At 36.0% G+C, this 17,930-nt stretch overlaps 3 protein-coding genes across 4 annotated transcripts; all 3 read right to left on the bottom strand.

The window, feature by feature from the left end:
• Positions 1 to 801: 801 nt before the first annotated feature.
• On the bottom strand, positions 802 to 3,284 carry LOC123269765. Its single transcript, XM_044735600.1, has 3 exons — positions 3,182 to 3,284; positions 1,923 to 2,755; positions 802 to 1,815 (listed from the first exon to the last, which is right to left on the bottom strand). The coding sequence occupies exons 1-3, from the start codon at positions 3,282 to 3,284 to the stop codon at positions 802 to 804; spliced, it is 1,950 nt and encodes a 649-aa protein (XP_044591535.1).
• Positions 1,728 to 4,962, bottom strand: LOC123268832. The gene is made up of 3 exons (XM_044734227.1): positions 4,806 to 4,962; positions 3,627 to 4,560; positions 1,728 to 1,815 (listed from the first exon to the last, which is right to left on the bottom strand). Exons 1-2 carry the CDS (start codon positions 4,885 to 4,887, stop codon positions 3,656 to 3,658), a joined length of 987 nt encoding a protein of 328 aa, XP_044590162.1. The 5' UTR covers positions 4,888 to 4,962; the 3' UTR covers positions 1,728 to 1,815; positions 3,627 to 3,655.
• Positions 4,963 to 7,506: 2,544 nt separating this feature from the next.
• Positions 7,507 to 17,716, bottom strand: LOC123269480. Of its 2 annotated transcripts, none has more exons than XM_044735193.1 (2): positions 17,387 to 17,716; positions 7,507 to 8,909 (listed from the first exon to the last, which is right to left on the bottom strand). In XM_044735193.1, exons 1-2 carry the CDS (start codon positions 17,439 to 17,441, stop codon positions 8,344 to 8,346), a joined length of 621 nt encoding a protein of 206 aa, XP_044591128.1. In that variant the 5' UTR covers positions 17,442 to 17,716; the 3' UTR covers positions 7,507 to 8,343. The 2 variants fall into 2 exon arrangements, 1 of the variants encoding a protein (XP_044591128.1); XR_006510425.1 differs by lacking the exon at positions 7,507 to 8,909 and adding an exon at positions 16,242 to 17,097.
• Positions 17,717 to 17,930: the final 214 nt, after the last annotated feature.

Here is a 17,930-nt window from a genome sequence, read left to right as displayed (position 1 = left end):
AGAAGCTATTTGATTGTACCATAAGCAGATGATTAGATAACCTGTTGATACATTTTCGATAGTGATTTGTTCATTATTCTTATTCAAATACCATAGAAAAAATAGAAAACGTCCCAATGACTCAAGTAGCAACAGAAATTAACTTGAATTAAAAGAAAAATTCTTAAACCAAAAAAACAATTTAGAAGCGTTTCATTGTCTTGAATTAAGACAAAAAATTTTTTATTTGAATAAAATTAACTTAAACAAAATGAAATTTGTAAGTTTGATAATTTTTCTACTTAATCAAGACAAATAATTGATCTATCAAGCGAGCCCGCCGAAGGCGGGCGAAGCTCGATCGTAATTATACGTCGCGTCTCGTTCGAAGATGATTATATAATTGATTACTTGTAGTACTGTCAAGTACGAGTCAACTACACAACTTTTAGCGTTTAAATTCAAAAACTTTTCCCGCCCGCTAACTCCGCTACGCGGCGCTCAACCATCATGGCGTCATAATTTCAGAGTGTTAATCTTTGTTTATTAATAAGAATGTTATCCTGGTTTGATGATTACCGGGCTTAGTAAAGAATGGGTTTTAGAATAACAATGGGTGGGAGGTAATCATCTTCGAACGAGACGCGACGTATAATTACGATCGAGCTTCGCCCGCCTTCGGCGGGCTCGCTTGATCGATCAATTATACTTGCGTCTCGTTCTCGATGATTATATAATTGATTACTTGTAGATGTTTAGAGAATCAGATAACATTTTATTATTATTATTTTCTTTTTTTTTTTTTTTTTAATACAGAAAAATTTACGTATTTTTATTTATGATTGTATTAGCAAAAGAATCACTTGCAGGCTGTATTGGACGATTATAAAAACGGGCGAAGACCGTTGATCCAGCAGACCAACCGGCGGTTCTTCTGATCGTGTCCACATCCAAACCTTGTTTACAAGCTTTAGAAACTGCCGCGTGCTTTATACTATAAGCTGTGAAGGTGCTAATATCTATTCCTGCTTTCTCAAGTAGCGACTTGATCCAATGACTGATAGTTTGTGCACTTGCCGGTTTATGGGGTTTTATTGTTGAGATAAAAAGTTTATCTGAGTTAGACCTCAGGTTTTCAGTTCTCTCCAGGTATTTTAGCATGATTGATGCTACACAGAGTTTTTCTCTTTCTTTAAAGAAAGGTACCGTCAAGATTGGTTGCTCTTTTCCAGGTCTTGAAGTTTTTATAAGATCTGGTATTTTAATGCTTAAACCTGTGGATGATCTTGTAATATCTTTAATATTGATGAGAGCCAGTGTTTGCATCCTATGCGCAGTAATCAGTATAAGAAGAGTAGTTAGTATTTCTGACAACTCTTTCAGCCGCAACTTATTAATATCTTCAATAGTTTCAACATATGTGAGCACCTGTTCTGTGTTCCAAGTCTCCGCATATTTTGGTCTTGTTGGCCTTTTTTTAAAGGTACCCCTGATGAATCGTGAAATCATAACGTCCTTTGAGAGATTGTTCTGTGAAATCAGAGATATCGCTGCTCTTGTTGAGTTTATGGTCCCATATTTTGCTCCTTTACTAAATCTATCCGCCAAGAATTTTATGACATCAGTGTTTTGAGGATTAAAGGCATCTATTCTTTCTTGGTCTGCAAAAAACAGCCACTTTTTCAGGCAGCCTTCATATTGCTTGACTGTAGACTCTGTTATGGAGTCTAACATTATTTCCGCTGCTTCGTTTGAAATTCCTTTTCTGATGAAAGCTTGCCTGATAATTTGCCGACCATTAGAGATAATTTGCGAGCAAGTGGATGATTCTGTTGCCTGAAAGGAGATTGCAATAAATTAATTTTTGGTTCAAAAATTAGAGGTGGCTGACATAGGATAGAGGTAAACAGGGGATACCACGGCTGTGCAGGCCAATGTGGTACAATTAGAACTCCCGAAGCTTTATCATTAATTATTTTTCTTAAAGCTGGTAATATAAGGGCAAAAGGTGGAAATGCATAAAACCTTTCACTCCTCCATGAGAAAGTAAATGCATCTACTAACTCTGCGTCCGGGTCCGGATAGCGCGAACAGAACCTTGAGCATTTTTTGTTAACGCGAGAACCAAAAAGATCGATTGAGAAAGGGCCATAACAACCTAAGACTTTTTGAAAGGCAGTTTGTGACAATTCCCATTCAGTATCCAGATTTACTTGTCTGGAAGCTCTATCAGCTTCGACATTTAGCTTTGACGGAATATAAGAAGCTACCACCCAAATATTCCTACTCTCGCACCATTGCCAGATACTCCTTGCTAGCTCGCTAAGCCCTGGGTATTTAATTCCTCCCGCTTTATTAATATACGCTATTGCCGTTGTATTATCAATACGGAGTAATATTTCACAGTCGCGAGCCTCTGAGGCAAAACATTTAAGTGCAAAAAAGGCTGCTAGAAGCTCTAAATGGTTAATATGTAATTTTTGATCTTCCGGGCTCCAGAAACCGTGTGTCACATTTCCCTGTGATTCTGCACCCCAACCAGTTCTAGAAGCATCAGAACTGATGACTAGGCTGTAATTTTGGGTTTTTATCCTACTACTTGTTTTCGAGATATTTCTTTTCCACCAGAGTACATCCTCGAATACAGTCTCGTTTAGTTTCATAGATCCCTCAAAGTCATTATTATTTACTAACAATGCCAACCATTTTGCTCTCTCAAGTCTTTTGCAAAATACTTTACCATATTCTACTCCTGGGCAACAAGCCACTAAAATTCCTATTACATGAGCAATTGTCCTAATTTTATAGTTTCTATGGGGTTCTATGTCTCTTAGGAGCGAGATTACCTGAGATCTCTTTTTGGATGTTGGTTCAACTCGATATTTTTGCGAGTCTAAAACAAAACCAAGGTACTTACAGCTCCTGCAAGGAGTAATTTGGCTCTTAGAATAATTTATTATAAATCCTAAGGATTCTAGAAATTCGATGGTGTATTCTACATTCGTTTGACATGACTCAAAAGAATTCCTTATACACAAGATATCATCCAAGTAAATCACTGATATGAACCCCCGAGATCTGAGCTTATTAACCACTGGCTTCATAATTTTAGTAAAAATATATGGACTAGTTGATAAGCCGAAAGGTAGGCAGGTAAATTGGTACAGCTGGCCCTTAAATCTAAACCTAAGAAATTTTTTACTAGCTTTGTCTACCGGTACTAAGAGATAGGCGTCTTCTACATCAATACTTGCCATAAAAGCATTTTTATCTAGCAAGTTTCTTGCTGATCTTAGGTCCTCCATTTTAAAATGTGACGTTTGAATAAACTCATTAAGTCTTTTAAGATTAATTATGAACCTATCTGACCCATCTGGCTTAGTGAATAAAAAGTAAGTTGAAACAAATTGACCTTCATCTTCCGTGCAAGCTTCTATAGCTTGCTTTGAAACTAACTTTTGTATTGCAAGTTCAACCCTAGCCTGTTCTTCTGGAGACCATGTTGGTTCCAGAGGCTCGGAAGTTTGAAAAGGGACATTCTCAAAAGAAATATTACAGCCTTCAATGCAGTTCAGAATAAACTTATCCTCAGTTACCTTTTTCCACTGTCCAGCAAAATATTTTAGTCGACCTGCTATTTTATTTACCTTACTAGAATCCTCGTTACCCCTGGTATCTACTTCTTCCTCGACGTCTGACCCCTGTCGGTATTGGTTCTCTGCGCTGGTCTCGATGATGTTGCCGGAACTCGGTGTCGGTAATTCACGCCCGTGAATTTCCTCGAAAAGAGGGAGCCCACCTGCCTGGATCTCGCAGGTGGGCCTCTCCCGTTTCCCTGAGCAAAAACTTTACTAGCTGGCTTTTTAGCTATTGGTTTATCAGTTGCCTTTAATGTAGAGGCAGCTTTAACTATAGCTTTGGCCTCTTTAACCTGTTCGGTTAACTTTTGACCATACAGCCACTCGTCTGATACACTGGCATCAAGAGTAGGCTTAAGGTCCTTGTCTAATGTTGGCGTAATAAAGGATTTTCTAGCCTCCGACTGCTGGTGAAAAATATCTGATAGGATCTTTCCCGTATCCCAGAGATGTTGTAACAGAAGTGTCTGGTTGACTGGTTCTGTTGAGACTTCTGTCAGCATGGAGACTGCTGCACTCAGGGATGACAGTGCTGTTCCTACGCAGCTCTGTGTCTGCTTGAAGTGTTCATCTCGTTTTTTAGCAATCTCAGTAAGGTGACGCTGTACCTCGAGATTGACTTTTGGTGCCTCAGTAACGAATTCACCATCTCTGGGATATTTCTTGAGAAGTTCTTTTCTAACTTCTTCTGAAATACCTTTTTCCATCCAGCCCTTCCACCATTTCTTAAGATTCTCGTTAACTTTTACCTGACAGCCTGAGTCTGTGATTTCTTCGCCTAGTACTTCCAGAAGTTCATCATCTAGTTCCGGGTAGTCCTCTTCAATTGTAACTTCACCATCCTCTATATCACCATCGTTAGGTTTTTTCATCTCTGAACCTTTGTCACTAGACTCATCTGCTACTAATTTTTCAGAATTTTCATTGGCACTATCGACGGGGTCTGTAAATAAAATATTTGTCATCAGTTTCATGATGAAACATAATGCCTTGTATCATAGGTATTATTCGTGTGGAATAAGCCTATCAGAAAGTATATATAAATATATATGAATATAGATATATAACTATTGTTCGTATGGAACTAGGTTAGGCTCGTGTGGAGCTACCTCGTACGACCTTCGTATGGAAGGTATATTCATTTTGGATTTATTGGAATTTAATCATGTTTAATTAAATTATTTTTACCTTTTAGTGCTTGAATTTCTATATTAGGTGCCTTATTGGCGGTCTTTTGGACCTCGATGAGTTCAGCAATAGACTTTGCCATTGCGGTTATTTGTTGTTGTAAGTCTCGCTTTGAGATTTTGGGTGATCTACTGCGATCTCTTGAAGTCGAGTGAGATCTTCTAGGTGAACGAGATCTCTTTCTCGATTTTACCATGATCGAAAGTTATTTAATTTATTTAAAATGAAATAAATAACAGCGATTTTTATTTTACGCATCCGTTGTCGTTGACACAACAAAACAATATGACGCCATGATGGTTGAGCGCCGCGTAGCGGAGTTAGCGGGCGGGAAAAGTTTTTGAATTTAAACGCTAAAAGTTGTGTAGTTGACTCGTACTTGACAGTACTACAAGTAATCAATTATATAATCATCGAGAACGAGACGCAAGTATAATTATTTTCTTGATTCAAGTTAATTTTTTTTTTCAACTATCTATATAATCGCAACAGTTTTTGTGAAACATAAATTAGTTCTGAAAATTGCATGTTTTATCAACGATATTTACCAGGATTTCCAAATCAAACTTGGCACTAATCCATAAATTTAGATCCACTAAATTTCTATGTTAAGAAAATTAAATATTAGATCTCATGTACTGTAGCATTGTACGTCCGAACAAGTTGATTTATTGAACTAAAGTAAAGCCTAGGCTAGATGCTAACCTAGACAAAAATGGATTGATCACTGAAAGATAGATCATTGATCACTGCACGATCACTTATTGATCAACGACTGATGCATACATCCTGTAGTATTTGCAAGAAAAAATGATGGCTTAATAATTGGTAAATAAGCTTTCTGACTGATTGAAAAATAATTTCCGCCTTGCTTAATCATCCAATCATTGACGATCATAAAATTACCACTTAGAGATCACTAAGTGATCGCTGGAAAATCACATGATTAATCGCGAAACACTCGTGATCATTCAGTAACTCCGTACACTGATAGAAAAAATGACTTGATTCAAGAAAAACTTTATCTTCAAAATGTTTTAAATAATTCTTGTTTTAAATAATTCAATTCTCTTAACTTAAGAAATTGATTCTCGAATCAAGAAACTTGGTTGTTATAAAATAAGATGTATACAACTTCGCCCAAGAATTTCTTTCTCTTGGATTAAGATAGACGGTAACATTGGTTCAAGATATTACCGACTTGTTCCAATTATGGTGCGACTCTTGGATTATGATATTATTTTACTTGTTTAAGTATATAAATTTTTGTATTTTTGCTATTCTCTGTTTTAATAAATATTTTTAAGCATATAAAGAAATACAAATTTTTTTACTTCAAAGTTTTTTTCTGATTTAAACTAATAACTTATAACATTTTAATAAAAAAATTTGTTCTTGAATCAATAATAAATAATTCTTGAAATTAAATAAAATTATTCTTTATTGAAGAGAATTGTTTTTGAATAAAGAATTCGATTGTATTGATCGAAGATAATATAGTCTTGAACCAAGTAAAAATTTTATCGATCGGAGCGATTAGACCTCTCAATCTAAGAAACGTGAATTCAAGACAAGAAATTCTTGAAATAAGACAACTAGTTCTCTTCAAAATAATTTTCTTGGATCAAGACTATTTTTCTTGAATGAAGTTAGTTTTTTTCATCAGTGTAGTAATTGTTTACTGATAAGTAAAAAAAAGAAATTACATGATAATTGAAGTTTATATCATAAGATTGAGTTTTGAGTTTCATTACACAGTCAAAAATTTTGCGTCATTGCATAAAAAAAAAATTTTTTGTTAGATATTTAACATTCTTATGTGTAAATTTTTAGTTAAAAAATAGCAAAACCATTCAAAAGATCCCTCATGAGGATCAATATAAAAGTTAGATTTGTATAAAATCTACGAAAACAAGCCGTTAGTCGAGGAGCATAGTTTTGTCACTACGTCTTTTAGAGAGTAATATTTTGAGTCTAGTAATGGTTCATACAACAGACGGACTTTATATAATATGACTAAAATCGATGACAAGTGGAATGATCAGCATCTCGCTAAAATTTTATTTTATTTCCACATAGCTCAATTTGTAAACACTTTTGTGTTACTATGAGTACAAATGAGACTATTCACATCTCGTAAATGCACTTAGTACACATAATTTCCATTTAAAAAAATTGTGGAGCATAGTTAAGACAGGCCGACCTTCGTAAGGGTTCCTGTTAGTAGGATAGTAAACTACGGATGGTGACTGAGATGCTGGGTTGACGGATATCACCTGCCCAATACGTTGCTGCCAAACATATCCGTTTCTTACAGTAGCTTGCTGATTACCGGTTCCGTATTGTCCAGAATATTGCTGAGAGTATGTATATTGCTGAGGGTATGTATATGGCTGAGGGTATGATGCATCAACAGCAGTGAAGACACCATCCGAAAACATTGTTGGGAGGTAAATCGACTTTAAAAATCATAAGTGATAAATTAATGATGTTCCTTAAAAATGACAACCATACTACAATTATGATATAAATTAACAATAATCATCTGACTTCTAATAATTTTACACATGGTCAATAAATAAAAAAAAAAAAATTTCATTTGAAAGTAAGAGAACTAAAAAAGTAACATTCTTCTCTTCTAATGAAAATGAGCAAAAGTTCATTTAATAGTAGCTACGATATTTGAAAAGAAAATAAAGATGTTATTAAATTATTATTTACATGATGTTCCCAGAATGGCGACGAGTAGAACAAACGGGATTTTGCTAAAGAACATGATCACTTAAGTTTCGTAATCCAACTGTACTTCGGGGTTGTCTTGGTCCCCTTTTATTCATCGTCGGTCAGCTGCTCAATGTAATGCAATCTATGATGTCTTGACCCGACAGGACTATAACAAGATAACTCTTTTCGGATGAAATATTCTATTTGGAGCTGATAACTCTCATCTCGAACTAGGTTATGAACCGTATGACTGACCTTAAAGTTACAAGTTAAATGTGATATCGATAACAGAAGGTCTTCCAATAAGAACTCATGAATCCTGAATGATTTAGGTTCTAACTGAGCTCAAGATGAGCCAAAGCAAATCATAATAGAAACTTATAAAAGAACACTAATCAATAAAACCACATCATTTTATGAAAAAAGGTTTATTTAATTCACATAAAGTTAAGTTTGTATTAATTTTTTTCTATACTCTGATACTATGAGTGCTGATGCCACTATCAACATCTCGTAAATCCATGCAGTGCACATAATTGCGATTTATAGATATTCTCAAAGAAAGTTATGGGAGTTAAATCGTAGTCACAAGGATGCGACCATGAATAATAACTTATAGATGGTGACTGTTCCTGATTTAGCAGTTTGTCTGTCAAGATCTGCTCAATTGAATGCTGCATACGAATCACCTCATCTAGCTCAGCTTTCTGGTCGTAAGATCCGTTTTGTGCAGTAGATTGATGGTCATCGGATAGCAATCGTGCAATAGCTTGGTCTTGGAGAGTTTTATAATGCTCAAAAATAATAGTGTTTCTCATGTTTTCTTCCTTTCGTGATAACGGATAACAGCATCTGATTCTGAATTCGAACGTAGATTGCTGGTAAACGGGTAGCCATCGTGCAATAGCTTGTTGTAGTAAGTTTTGTCAGACTCGGAAAGGATGCGGTTAAGTTTTTCCTGATATAGAGTTGTTTCCTTGTTATTGGATCTGCTGTTTGTAGAAGATAAGTAGTTCTTGCATCGTAACCATACAGCAAATTTTTTTTCGGTAAGTTCGTTCAACAAACGAGTAACTCGCGAAATCCCTTGCTGTTGTTTGATATATTGCTGGAAGTCAAATCCGTTTGGTGTAGTAAATTGCTGGATCCTCGATCGTAACCATGCGATACGGTCAGATATGTTTGACGACGGAGAAATTTGGTTAATGTCTTCCTGTTTTAGGGATGATTGCTGGTTGTCAGATTCGATTCGTGCAGTATATTGCTGGTTGTCATAGCCGTTTTGTATAGCAGACTGTTGATAGCCGATTCCGTATTGTATAGTAGATTGCTGATTCGGATAGATTACTTGTGCAGCGGCTGATCCACCTCCCGGAAACACTATTAGAGAAATAACAAATTAAAAAAATTATAATTATTCATAGATTACCATCGTATTCTAAAGATGGAAGAAAGATGCTACGAAGATTATCCAAATTTGCGATAATCATTGGACTTGTAATAATTTTACATAAGGTCAAAAAATAATAGAAAAAAGAAATATTGTATTTGAAAGTAAAATAACTAATAAAGCAATATTTTTCTCTTTTAATGAAGATGAGCGAAATTTTGTTGGCGACGAGTAGAAAAAAAGGGATTTCGCTGAAGAACATAATCACTCGAGTTCCGTATTCTCACTGTGCTTTAGGGTTGTTTTTGTCCCTTTTTATTCTCCCTTGGTCAGCTGCTTAATGTGATGTTATCTATAATTTCATGACCCGAGAGGAAAATAACAAGATAACCCTTTCCGGATGGGATGTTCCATTTGGGACTGATAATTCCTATCACGAATCCGGTTATGAACCGTATAACTGACCTGATACGGAGAAGGTTAAATAATAGCAGTTATTATTTAGTTATGATAAAAATTTTTACCATCAACCCGATGGTAGTGAATACTATCTAGATGATTGTAGAAATCATCTGGATGGTAGCATTCATCAAATTCTATATCATTCTAAATAGTTACATTCATAATCCAGATGGTAACAGTTACCATCAGAAATTATAACAGTTACTATCTAAGGTAGTAAGTAGAATTTAAACATTAGCATTTAAAAACCACGGTCAAAACGTAAATATATACGGAAAGAAAAATATAGGTATTATTCCTATAAATTTATGGGATTATTTTCTATACTGATTATAGAAATGATTGCTATGATTATGGGAATGACGCTCATAATATTAGCAAGTGTTCCTAGAATTTTTAAGATCGTTTCCAATAATTATGGAATCAGTTCCCATACGAATTATAGGAGTGGTTCCTATATTCACAGGAATTTTTTCCATAATTTACAGGAGCATCGACTTATAAACTATAGATAAATAAAATTTTGCTTTATTGAATAATTTAACTTTCGTTAAATTGCACTGTATTTTCTTAACTATTGACGTTTTTACAGATATAAGCTCATTCCAATGTTACACAAATCAAGAGCTTTTATTTGAGTATCCACATGCATTTTGATATATTTTTCATATATATAATATATAAAATATATAAAAAAATTGATGTGGGTCCTCAAAGGAAAGGTCTCGATGAGTGTAATGTCGGGGTGAGCTTATATTTTTAAAAATGTCAATGGTTTACAAGATACAAGCTCATTTCTTAATTATATATCTGGAGATAGAGCATTTTCGAAAGCAGCCTAAATAATTATCATAATAAATTCACTATCGGTAAGAATGATATCAAACCTTCAGAAGGCACAAATTCAAGTCAAGACCTTTGCAATGACATTAAAAATTTACTGTTATAGGAATAATTCCAATGCTATCATGGAAAATGTTTCCATAGCAGTATAGGAAAAATTTCTATCTAATTATGGGAACTATTCCTACAATGAATGGGAAAAGTACCTATAATTTTTTCCGTGTACTTGAAAATTATTGAATTTTTGATCAATTTTTTCATAGCGTTCAATAATATTAATTACTATCCTTGATAGTGAATATTATCATCCTGATAGTAACTATTATCATCCTGATGGTAACTGTTACTGAAAAACATGGTAACGGTTATTAAAAAAAATTAGGGAAACAGTTGACCCTGAAGGCCATTCCTGCAACCTCCCGCTACTTTCGTAATTAAGCGCTCAAAATTTAATTATTACGTTTTTGAACTCTTCGAACTCAAAAATATAATTTTCGTGTAGTTTTGAGCTCTCTGAGCTCCAAAGTCTGATAGAAGTTTAATAAAACACTATTTTTTTAATTTTCAAACCGCAATAACTTCTGAATAAATGTACTGATTTTCTCGCAGTTAGCGGCAATCGACGCAGTTTTTCAAATTCTATAATATATTTTTAAACACAAATTGATAAGACCGAAAGTTTCGGTGTAATTCGAAAAAAAATACTTTTTTTTCGATTTCTTTCGTCAACGATAACTCACGAACGAATCAACCGATTTTGACCAGATTGGTGGCGATCGACGTGGTTTTTTGACGTTAAGAGCTGATTAGTTTTTGGAATTGATCGGTCGAGCCGTTTAAAAGTTATTAAAAAAAAAAACACATTTGGAAAAATTTTTTTTCGCAGTTTTTTTAAGATTTCTCAAAATCTTTCAGTCCAAATCGGTCCAACTTGTACTTAAAATCTAAGTTTAGTCAAACCCTTTCGAATGACACCAACCGCGATTAAATCGGTCAAGCCGTTCAAAATTCATGAGAGGTTTACACACACACACACACACACACACACACACACACACACACACACACACACACACACACACACACACACACACACACACACACACACACACACACACACACACACACATAGCGTTCTTCGGAAAGAGTGTCTAAAGAAAAGAAGAATACCCCAGCGTGGCCATCTACGACCTGATTCTGCGGAGCTGGTCGCAGAGTACAAAAAAGCTCGTCGATCATTGAACAAAGTCATCAAGGATAGTAAGAGGCAATGCTGGAAAGAGCTCATCAACGAGGTGGACAAAGACCTGTGGGGTAGACCGTACAAGGTGGTCATGACTCACCTAAAATTCAAACAAATGCCGGCACCCACATGCCCACAACTTCTGCAGAGAATCGTTACCGCGCTGTTTCCGCAGCAACGCGAGGTTCATTATCAGTTAGCTCAAGGCGAACTGGAGGACATTCCACCTGTCACGGAAGAAGAACTGACGGAGGCTTGCAGACGCGTAGGGAATAATAAAGCACCAGGATTAGACGGAATCTCTAATATTGCCTTAAAAACAGCTATAAAGGCAGCACCGGCATTATTCCTGGATGTTTACATCACCTGTCTCAAAGAAGGGATTTTTCCTTGAAAGTGGAAACAGCAACGGTTAGTGCTGCTTCCTAAAGGGAAAAAGCTACCGGATGAACCGTCATCTTACCGCCTACTTTGCATGCTAGATACAGCGGGTAAGATATTTGAACGCATAATTCACCAGAGAATTGAAGCAGTAGTCGACCCACTCCTGGCAGACAATCAGTATGGATTTCGGAAAGGACGATCAACCCTAGACGCAATCAAACTGTTTGTTGATACGGCCAAGGAAGCAATCGCAGGAACCAGATGGAAGGGTGGAACGAAGAAGTATTGCCTGGTAGCGACTCTAGACATCAGAAACGCCTTCAACTCCGCCAATTGGGAATGCATCGGTTCCAATTAGGAAAGAACGGTCCGAGGGAGTATGATATTACTGGAGGTGTACCACAAGGTTCAGTTCTAAGCCCGCTCCTGTGGAATATTATGTATGACGGTCTATTAAGACTAACTCTGCCAAGAAACGTCAAACTCGTAGCATATGCAGATGACGTAGCCGTAGTGATCGTTGCCAAACACCTTGACGAGATAAACCATATGTTCGATCTCACTTTTGAGCGAAGAAAAGACGGAACGAAAAGACTCCTAGCTGAGAAAAGACGGAACCTATATCAACGAAAAAGGTCAACTACACTGAGCCCTGAAGAACTTAGAAGGGAAGAACGGCAACACAGCATCGCAAGATGGCAACAGGAGTGGAATACTGCAGAGAAAGGTCGGTGGACGTACCGTCTCATACCTCGGATTGATGTGTGGTTCAACCGGAGTCACGGTGAGATCAACTATTATTTAACGCAGATGTTATCAGGACACGGATGTTACCGGAAGTATCTTCACCGCTTTAAGCACGATGATACCCCAGAGTGCCCGTCCTGTCCAGGGGTCAATGAAGATGCGGAGCATGTTTTCTTTGTGTGTCCACGTTTCAACCAACAGCGCGATGAGTTAGAAAAGATTCTGAAAAAGAGAACCCAACCAGAGTCAATAGTAGAAGCAATGTTGTCGTCAGAAGCTGCCTGGAACGCCACAACCACTTTTGCTACAAAAGTGCTTACAGAGTTGCGATCCATTGAGAGGAAAAGAGCGAAAGACAGGATCTAGAAGGAAGAAATAACATCTTAGCCACCAGAAGGATGAGCGACAGCTAATTCCTCCCCCCGCGAAGAAATGCCTTACGGCGGTACCATGGGGGATCAGAGGATAGAAGAGAAAGGGGTTTAGAGTTTAGTGGGTAGGGGCGTCAGCGTCGAGTTTTAGTATGACGCTGCGTCGAGTCGCCACATATCCAGGCCAAACAGCTATGCCTAGAATCCGTAAAAAGGATTCCCCCCCCCCTAAGGAAAAAAAAACACACACACACATACATACATACATACATGCAGACACCATCGCGGGAATAGTCTGATGAAAACTCGATTTTCGAAAAATGGGGTAAAAACAATAACTTCCCGATTTTTGAAAATTTTCAATTTTCTTAGCGGGAAGTTAAAAATAATAGCACAAACTATTTTTGCACTGAAAAACGTTTTAATTATTTTAGATGATTGGAATTAAAAATTTAGTATAACAAACCCAATTATTTAATTTTCTCCGTGTGAAGTTGCAGGTCGTAAGTGATATGGATGACAGAAGGTTTTCCAAGAAGAACTCATGAATTCTAAATGACTTAAGTTCTAACTGAGCTAAAGATCAGCCAAAGCAAATTATGCTAGAAACTGATGAAAGAACACCGTTCAATAAGACCACATCATTTTACGAAAAAAGGTTTATTTAATTTACATAAAGTTGAGTTTGTATCAATTCTCTGTCTTTATACTTTCATACTGTGAATGCTGATGCCACGATCATTTAATCGTATTGTTAAGCCAAGTTAAGTTAGGCTGACCTTCATGAGGGCTATAGTTATTAGGACTTGACGATGAAGTAACCTTCAGGTGTATACTCTTCCTCCGGTGGTACGATGTCTTTCATGATCTACCTAATATATTGCTCCAAAAGAATGCCTTTGTCTACTCCACTTTGCTGGCTGTCAGATCCATTTTGTCTAAGAAATTGATTGTTATTGTATAGCCATCGTGTAATAACTTGACATACGAGAGTTTTATCTTCCTCAGAAGGATATTGATAAAAGCCTCCCAGTTGTAGAGTCGAATACTCTCTAAGGCATATGAATGGTCTAACATATTTATCATAATCGGATAGCCTTTGTGCGATACTTCGTTGTAAGAGAGTTATATCAGATTCGGAAGGGACGTGGTAAACGTCTTTCGGTTGTGGAATCGGATGATTGTTGTCAGATAGCCATCGCGCAATAATTCGATAAAAGAGAATTTCATCAGAGTCGGATGGAATCTGGTAAAGGTTGTTCTCATAGTAAATTCACTGTAATTAGCCATTGTACAATATCTTGTGATAAGAGAGTTTTCTTAGACTCGGAAAGAATCTGGTTGTCTTCTTGTTGTGGAGTCGATTGCTCGATCCCGGATCCGCTTTCTATAGTAGATTGCTGGTTTGGATAGATTACTTGTGCAGCGGTTGATTCACTTCCCGGAAACACTATTAAAGAAATAACAAATTAAAAAAATTACAGTTATTCATGAATTAGCGTTCTATTCTAAAGATGGTAGAAGGATGCTACGAAGATTATCCAAATTTTTGGTCAATAAATTACAGAAGAAGAAAATATTGAAAAGAAGGTAAGAGAATTAATGAAGCAACATTCTTCTCCTCTACTGAAGATGAGCGGAAGCTCATTTAATCATAGCAATGGTATTTGAAAAGAATAGTATATTCCTAGGCCAGTAAAATAAGTTAAGTCTCAGATCACATGTAATTGCTGGCCGAGGCAAAGCCGCGGATGGCAAACATGTGGTCTGAGGCTTCACTTTTACTGGCCATGACATACCATTTTTCTGCTCGACGTAACCGGAATGGGGCAACTTCGTTTAGTGCAGCAGCCAGAATGTTGCCACTTTACGGCCGGAGGGCAGAAAAATGATTATGCAATAAAATTATTACTTACACGACGTTCAGAGTGGCCACGAGTAGAACAAACGGGATTTGGCTGAAGAACATGATCACTCGAGTTTCGAAATATTACTGTGCCCCGGGGTTGTCTTCGTCCCCTTTTAATCATTGTCGGTCAGCTGCTCAATGTGATGCAATCTATGATGTCTTGACCCGAGAGAACAATAACAAAATAACCATATTTCCAGATAGAATGTTCCATTTGGAGCTGATAACTCCTATCACGAACCAGGTTATGAACCGTATAACTGACCTTAAAGTGACGAGTTAAAAGTGATATAGATGACGGAAGGTCTTCCAAGAAGAACTCATGACTTCTGAATGAATTAGATTCTAACTGAACTAAGGATGAGCCAAAGCAAATTGTTTAACCGATAGAAAAGACATTTAATAAAAATTTATAAGAGGAGTTGCGCCTTCGGGCTTGATCGCTCCAACTCGTGAAAAATCGTGTCACACCATGGCTGTCGCTCATGCGCGCCTTGGTTAGCGGGAGAGAATCCGGCTCACGTGGTCGGCGGCAAGCAGTTGTGCTTGGACGCTTGTACTAGTACGACTACTCTGTGTCAATCGTTTTCTGATTTATCACTTGTACTACGCATTTACTTGAACACTTAAAATATTCATTAAATACTATTAATTTCATTAACTTCAATTACCAATTAAATTCTCAAATCATTGAAAATCATTAGTAACTGTTTAGTGAATTAAATTAATTAAAATTAATAAGTGACGTCACGCGGTCATTACGCGCCATTTTAACAAAGGATTGCATCAGCCACGCGGCTTTAGTCAATCCATAGTTAACACGCAATATTTGTAATAAATTATATTAAATTTATTGCTAAATATTTAATCATCATTCTATCAAATCAAATTTTATCAACTATTCGATTCTGATATCGAATTATCTAATTAGTTCCTACACTAATAATTCTAATCAATCAATCAGTCTCTGCACTGACATTTTACGTCAATTAATTAGTATTTCACTATTAATTGACTCTAGTTAGCTTAAAAGCTAGCGTCAATTCATTAATTCTGAATTAATACCATTTGCTTTTCTAAAGCGGTTGAGCTCACCTCGTTTGTGATGTTTGCGACGGCAATTTACACATATTTTATCATTCGCACTACACGCTTTGCGTTCTTACTTGTACATTTTTTCATTCGAGGAGGTTTTTTCTCAGCCCAACTGAGTTTTCCTCCTCTGGGGATAAATAAATCCTTATTTTATTCCCCAACAAATCGACGTATATTTTATTTAATATCCTAATCCCAAATTAATCATAATTTTTAAAACAATTACGGAAACTATCCTAAGTGGATAGTTTTCGACAAAACACAAATCATGCTAGAAACTGATAAAAATCAACACTGATCAATAAAACCACATTATTTTATAAAGAAAGGTTTATTTAATTCACATAAAATTGAGTGTGTAGCAATGTTTTGTCTTTATACTCTGATACTGTGAGTACTAATGACATTATCAACATGCCGTAAATCCACTTAGTATACATAATTTCCATTTAAACACATTTTTGAGATAAGTTAAAAAAGGCCGACCTTGGTAAAGGTTATTGTTATTAGGATAGTATACTATAGATGGTGACTGAGGTGGTGGGTTGACGGACCACACCTGTTCAATATGTTGCTGCCAAACATGTCCGTTTTTTACGAGAGATTGCTGATTGCCGGTTCCGTGTTGCACATCATATTGCTGATAGTATGTATATTGCTGAGGGAATGCATCAACAGCAGTGAATACACCTTCCGAGAAACCTGTTGAGAAGTAAATCAACTTTAAAAATCATAAGTGTTGATGAATTAATGATGTTAGTTACAATTGACAATCACATTACAGTGATGATATAAATTAACAATAATCGTCTAATTTCTAATAATTTTACATATGGTCAATAACTGAAGAAGAAAAATTGCGTTCGAAGATAAAAAAACTATAAAAGCAACATTCTTCTTTTCTACTGAAGATGAGCGATCTATCGTTGACAACGGAGGAAGTTGGCTTATGTCCATCTGTTGTATGGATGATGACTGGTTGTTAGATCCGATTTGTGCAGTATATTGCTGGTTGCCATAGCCGTTTTGTACAGCTGACTGTTGATTGCCGATTCCGGATTGCATAGTAGATTGCTGATACGGATAGATTACTTGTGTAGCGGCTGATCCACCTCGCGGAAACACTATCAAAGAAATAACAAATTTAAAAAACTACAATTATTCATGAATAAGCGTCCTATTCCAAAGCTGGAAGAAGGATGCTATGAAGATTATCCAAATTTTCGATAATTATTTGACTTGTACTATTTTTTCATACGGTCAATAAATTGTGGAAGAAGAAAATATTGAAAAGAAGATAAGAGAACTAATGATGCAATATTTTTCTCTTTTACTGAAGATGAGCGAAAGTTCATTTAATCAAAGCAACGGTATTTGAAAAGAAAATAATTATGTCATTAAATTATTACTTACATGAAGTTACCAGAGTGGCGACGAGTAGAACGAAAGGGATTTTGCTGAAAAACATGATCACTCGAGTTTCGGAGTCCAACTGTGCTTCGGGGTTGCTTTCATCCCCTTATATTCTTTGTCGGTCAACTGCTCAATATGATATAATTGAGAAGGTTGTGACCCAGGAACACACCAAAAAGATAAGTTTTTTTAGTTAAAATTTCCTACCAAGTAGAGCTGATCACTCTTAACATGTTAATAAATATATTGGATGAAGTCCATCTTCTAATCGCATAAACTGGTGGTTTGTTTTAATTAGAACTGGAACCAATGATAACCTATCAAAGCTTCACTTATCAAGTATACGCAAATTAAAAATTTAAAAAAATAAAAATATTATTAAAAATTCAACTGTTAATTATTATATTTTAATTGTTTTAAGACCAAATCAATTTTAACGATATGTAATTGTTTTGGTTAAATAATAAATTAAATATACACTCATTGATCCATTTGCCTGACTCAGTGAAAATGTTGATATTCTATTAATAATTATGCTTGAAAT

Source organism: Cotesia glomerata, linkage group LG7 (assembly GCF_020080835.1).
Source record: "Cotesia glomerata isolate CgM1 linkage group LG7, MPM_Cglom_v2.3, whole genome shotgun sequence".
In the NCBI taxonomy this organism is placed as follows: Eukaryota; Metazoa; Arthropoda; class Insecta; order Hymenoptera; family Braconidae; genus Cotesia; species Cotesia glomerata.
Note: the sequence above shows the minus strand (reverse complement) of the source record. Positions and strands in the feature narration are given on the sequence as shown.

Excerpts from the sequence above, each read along its gene's own strand:
- LOC123269765 (XM_044735600.1), bottom strand. The coding sequence starts at position 3,284 with ATGGAGGACCTAAGATCAGCAAGAAACTTGCTAGATAAAAATGCTTTT. Across the intron at positions 2,756-3,181 it reads AGTACCGGTAGACAAAGCTA|GAATTTTAGTGGCTTGTTGC; the intron begins GTAAAAAATTTC and ends CTCATGTAATAG. Across the intron at positions 1,816-1,922 it reads AAGCTTCGGGAGTTCTAATT|GCAACAGAATCATCCACTTG; the intron begins GTACCACATTGG and ends ATCTCCTTTCAG.
- LOC123268832 (XM_044734227.1), bottom strand. The coding sequence starts at position 4,887 with ATGGCAAAGTCTATTGCTGAACTCATCGAGGTCCAAAAGACCGCCAAT. Across the intron at positions 4,561-4,805 it reads AGAAATTCAAGCACTAAAAG|ACCCCGTCGATAGTGCCAAT; the intron begins GTAAAAATAATT and ends TTTTATTTACAG.
- LOC123269480 (XM_044735193.1), bottom strand. The coding sequence starts at position 17,441 with ATGTTTTTCAGCAAAATCCCTTTCGTTCTACTCGTCGCCACTCTGGTA. Across the intron at positions 8,910-17,386 it reads CGCCACTCTGGTAACTTCAT|TGTTTCCGGGAGGTGGATCA; the intron begins GTAAGTAATAAT and ends TTTCTCTAATAG.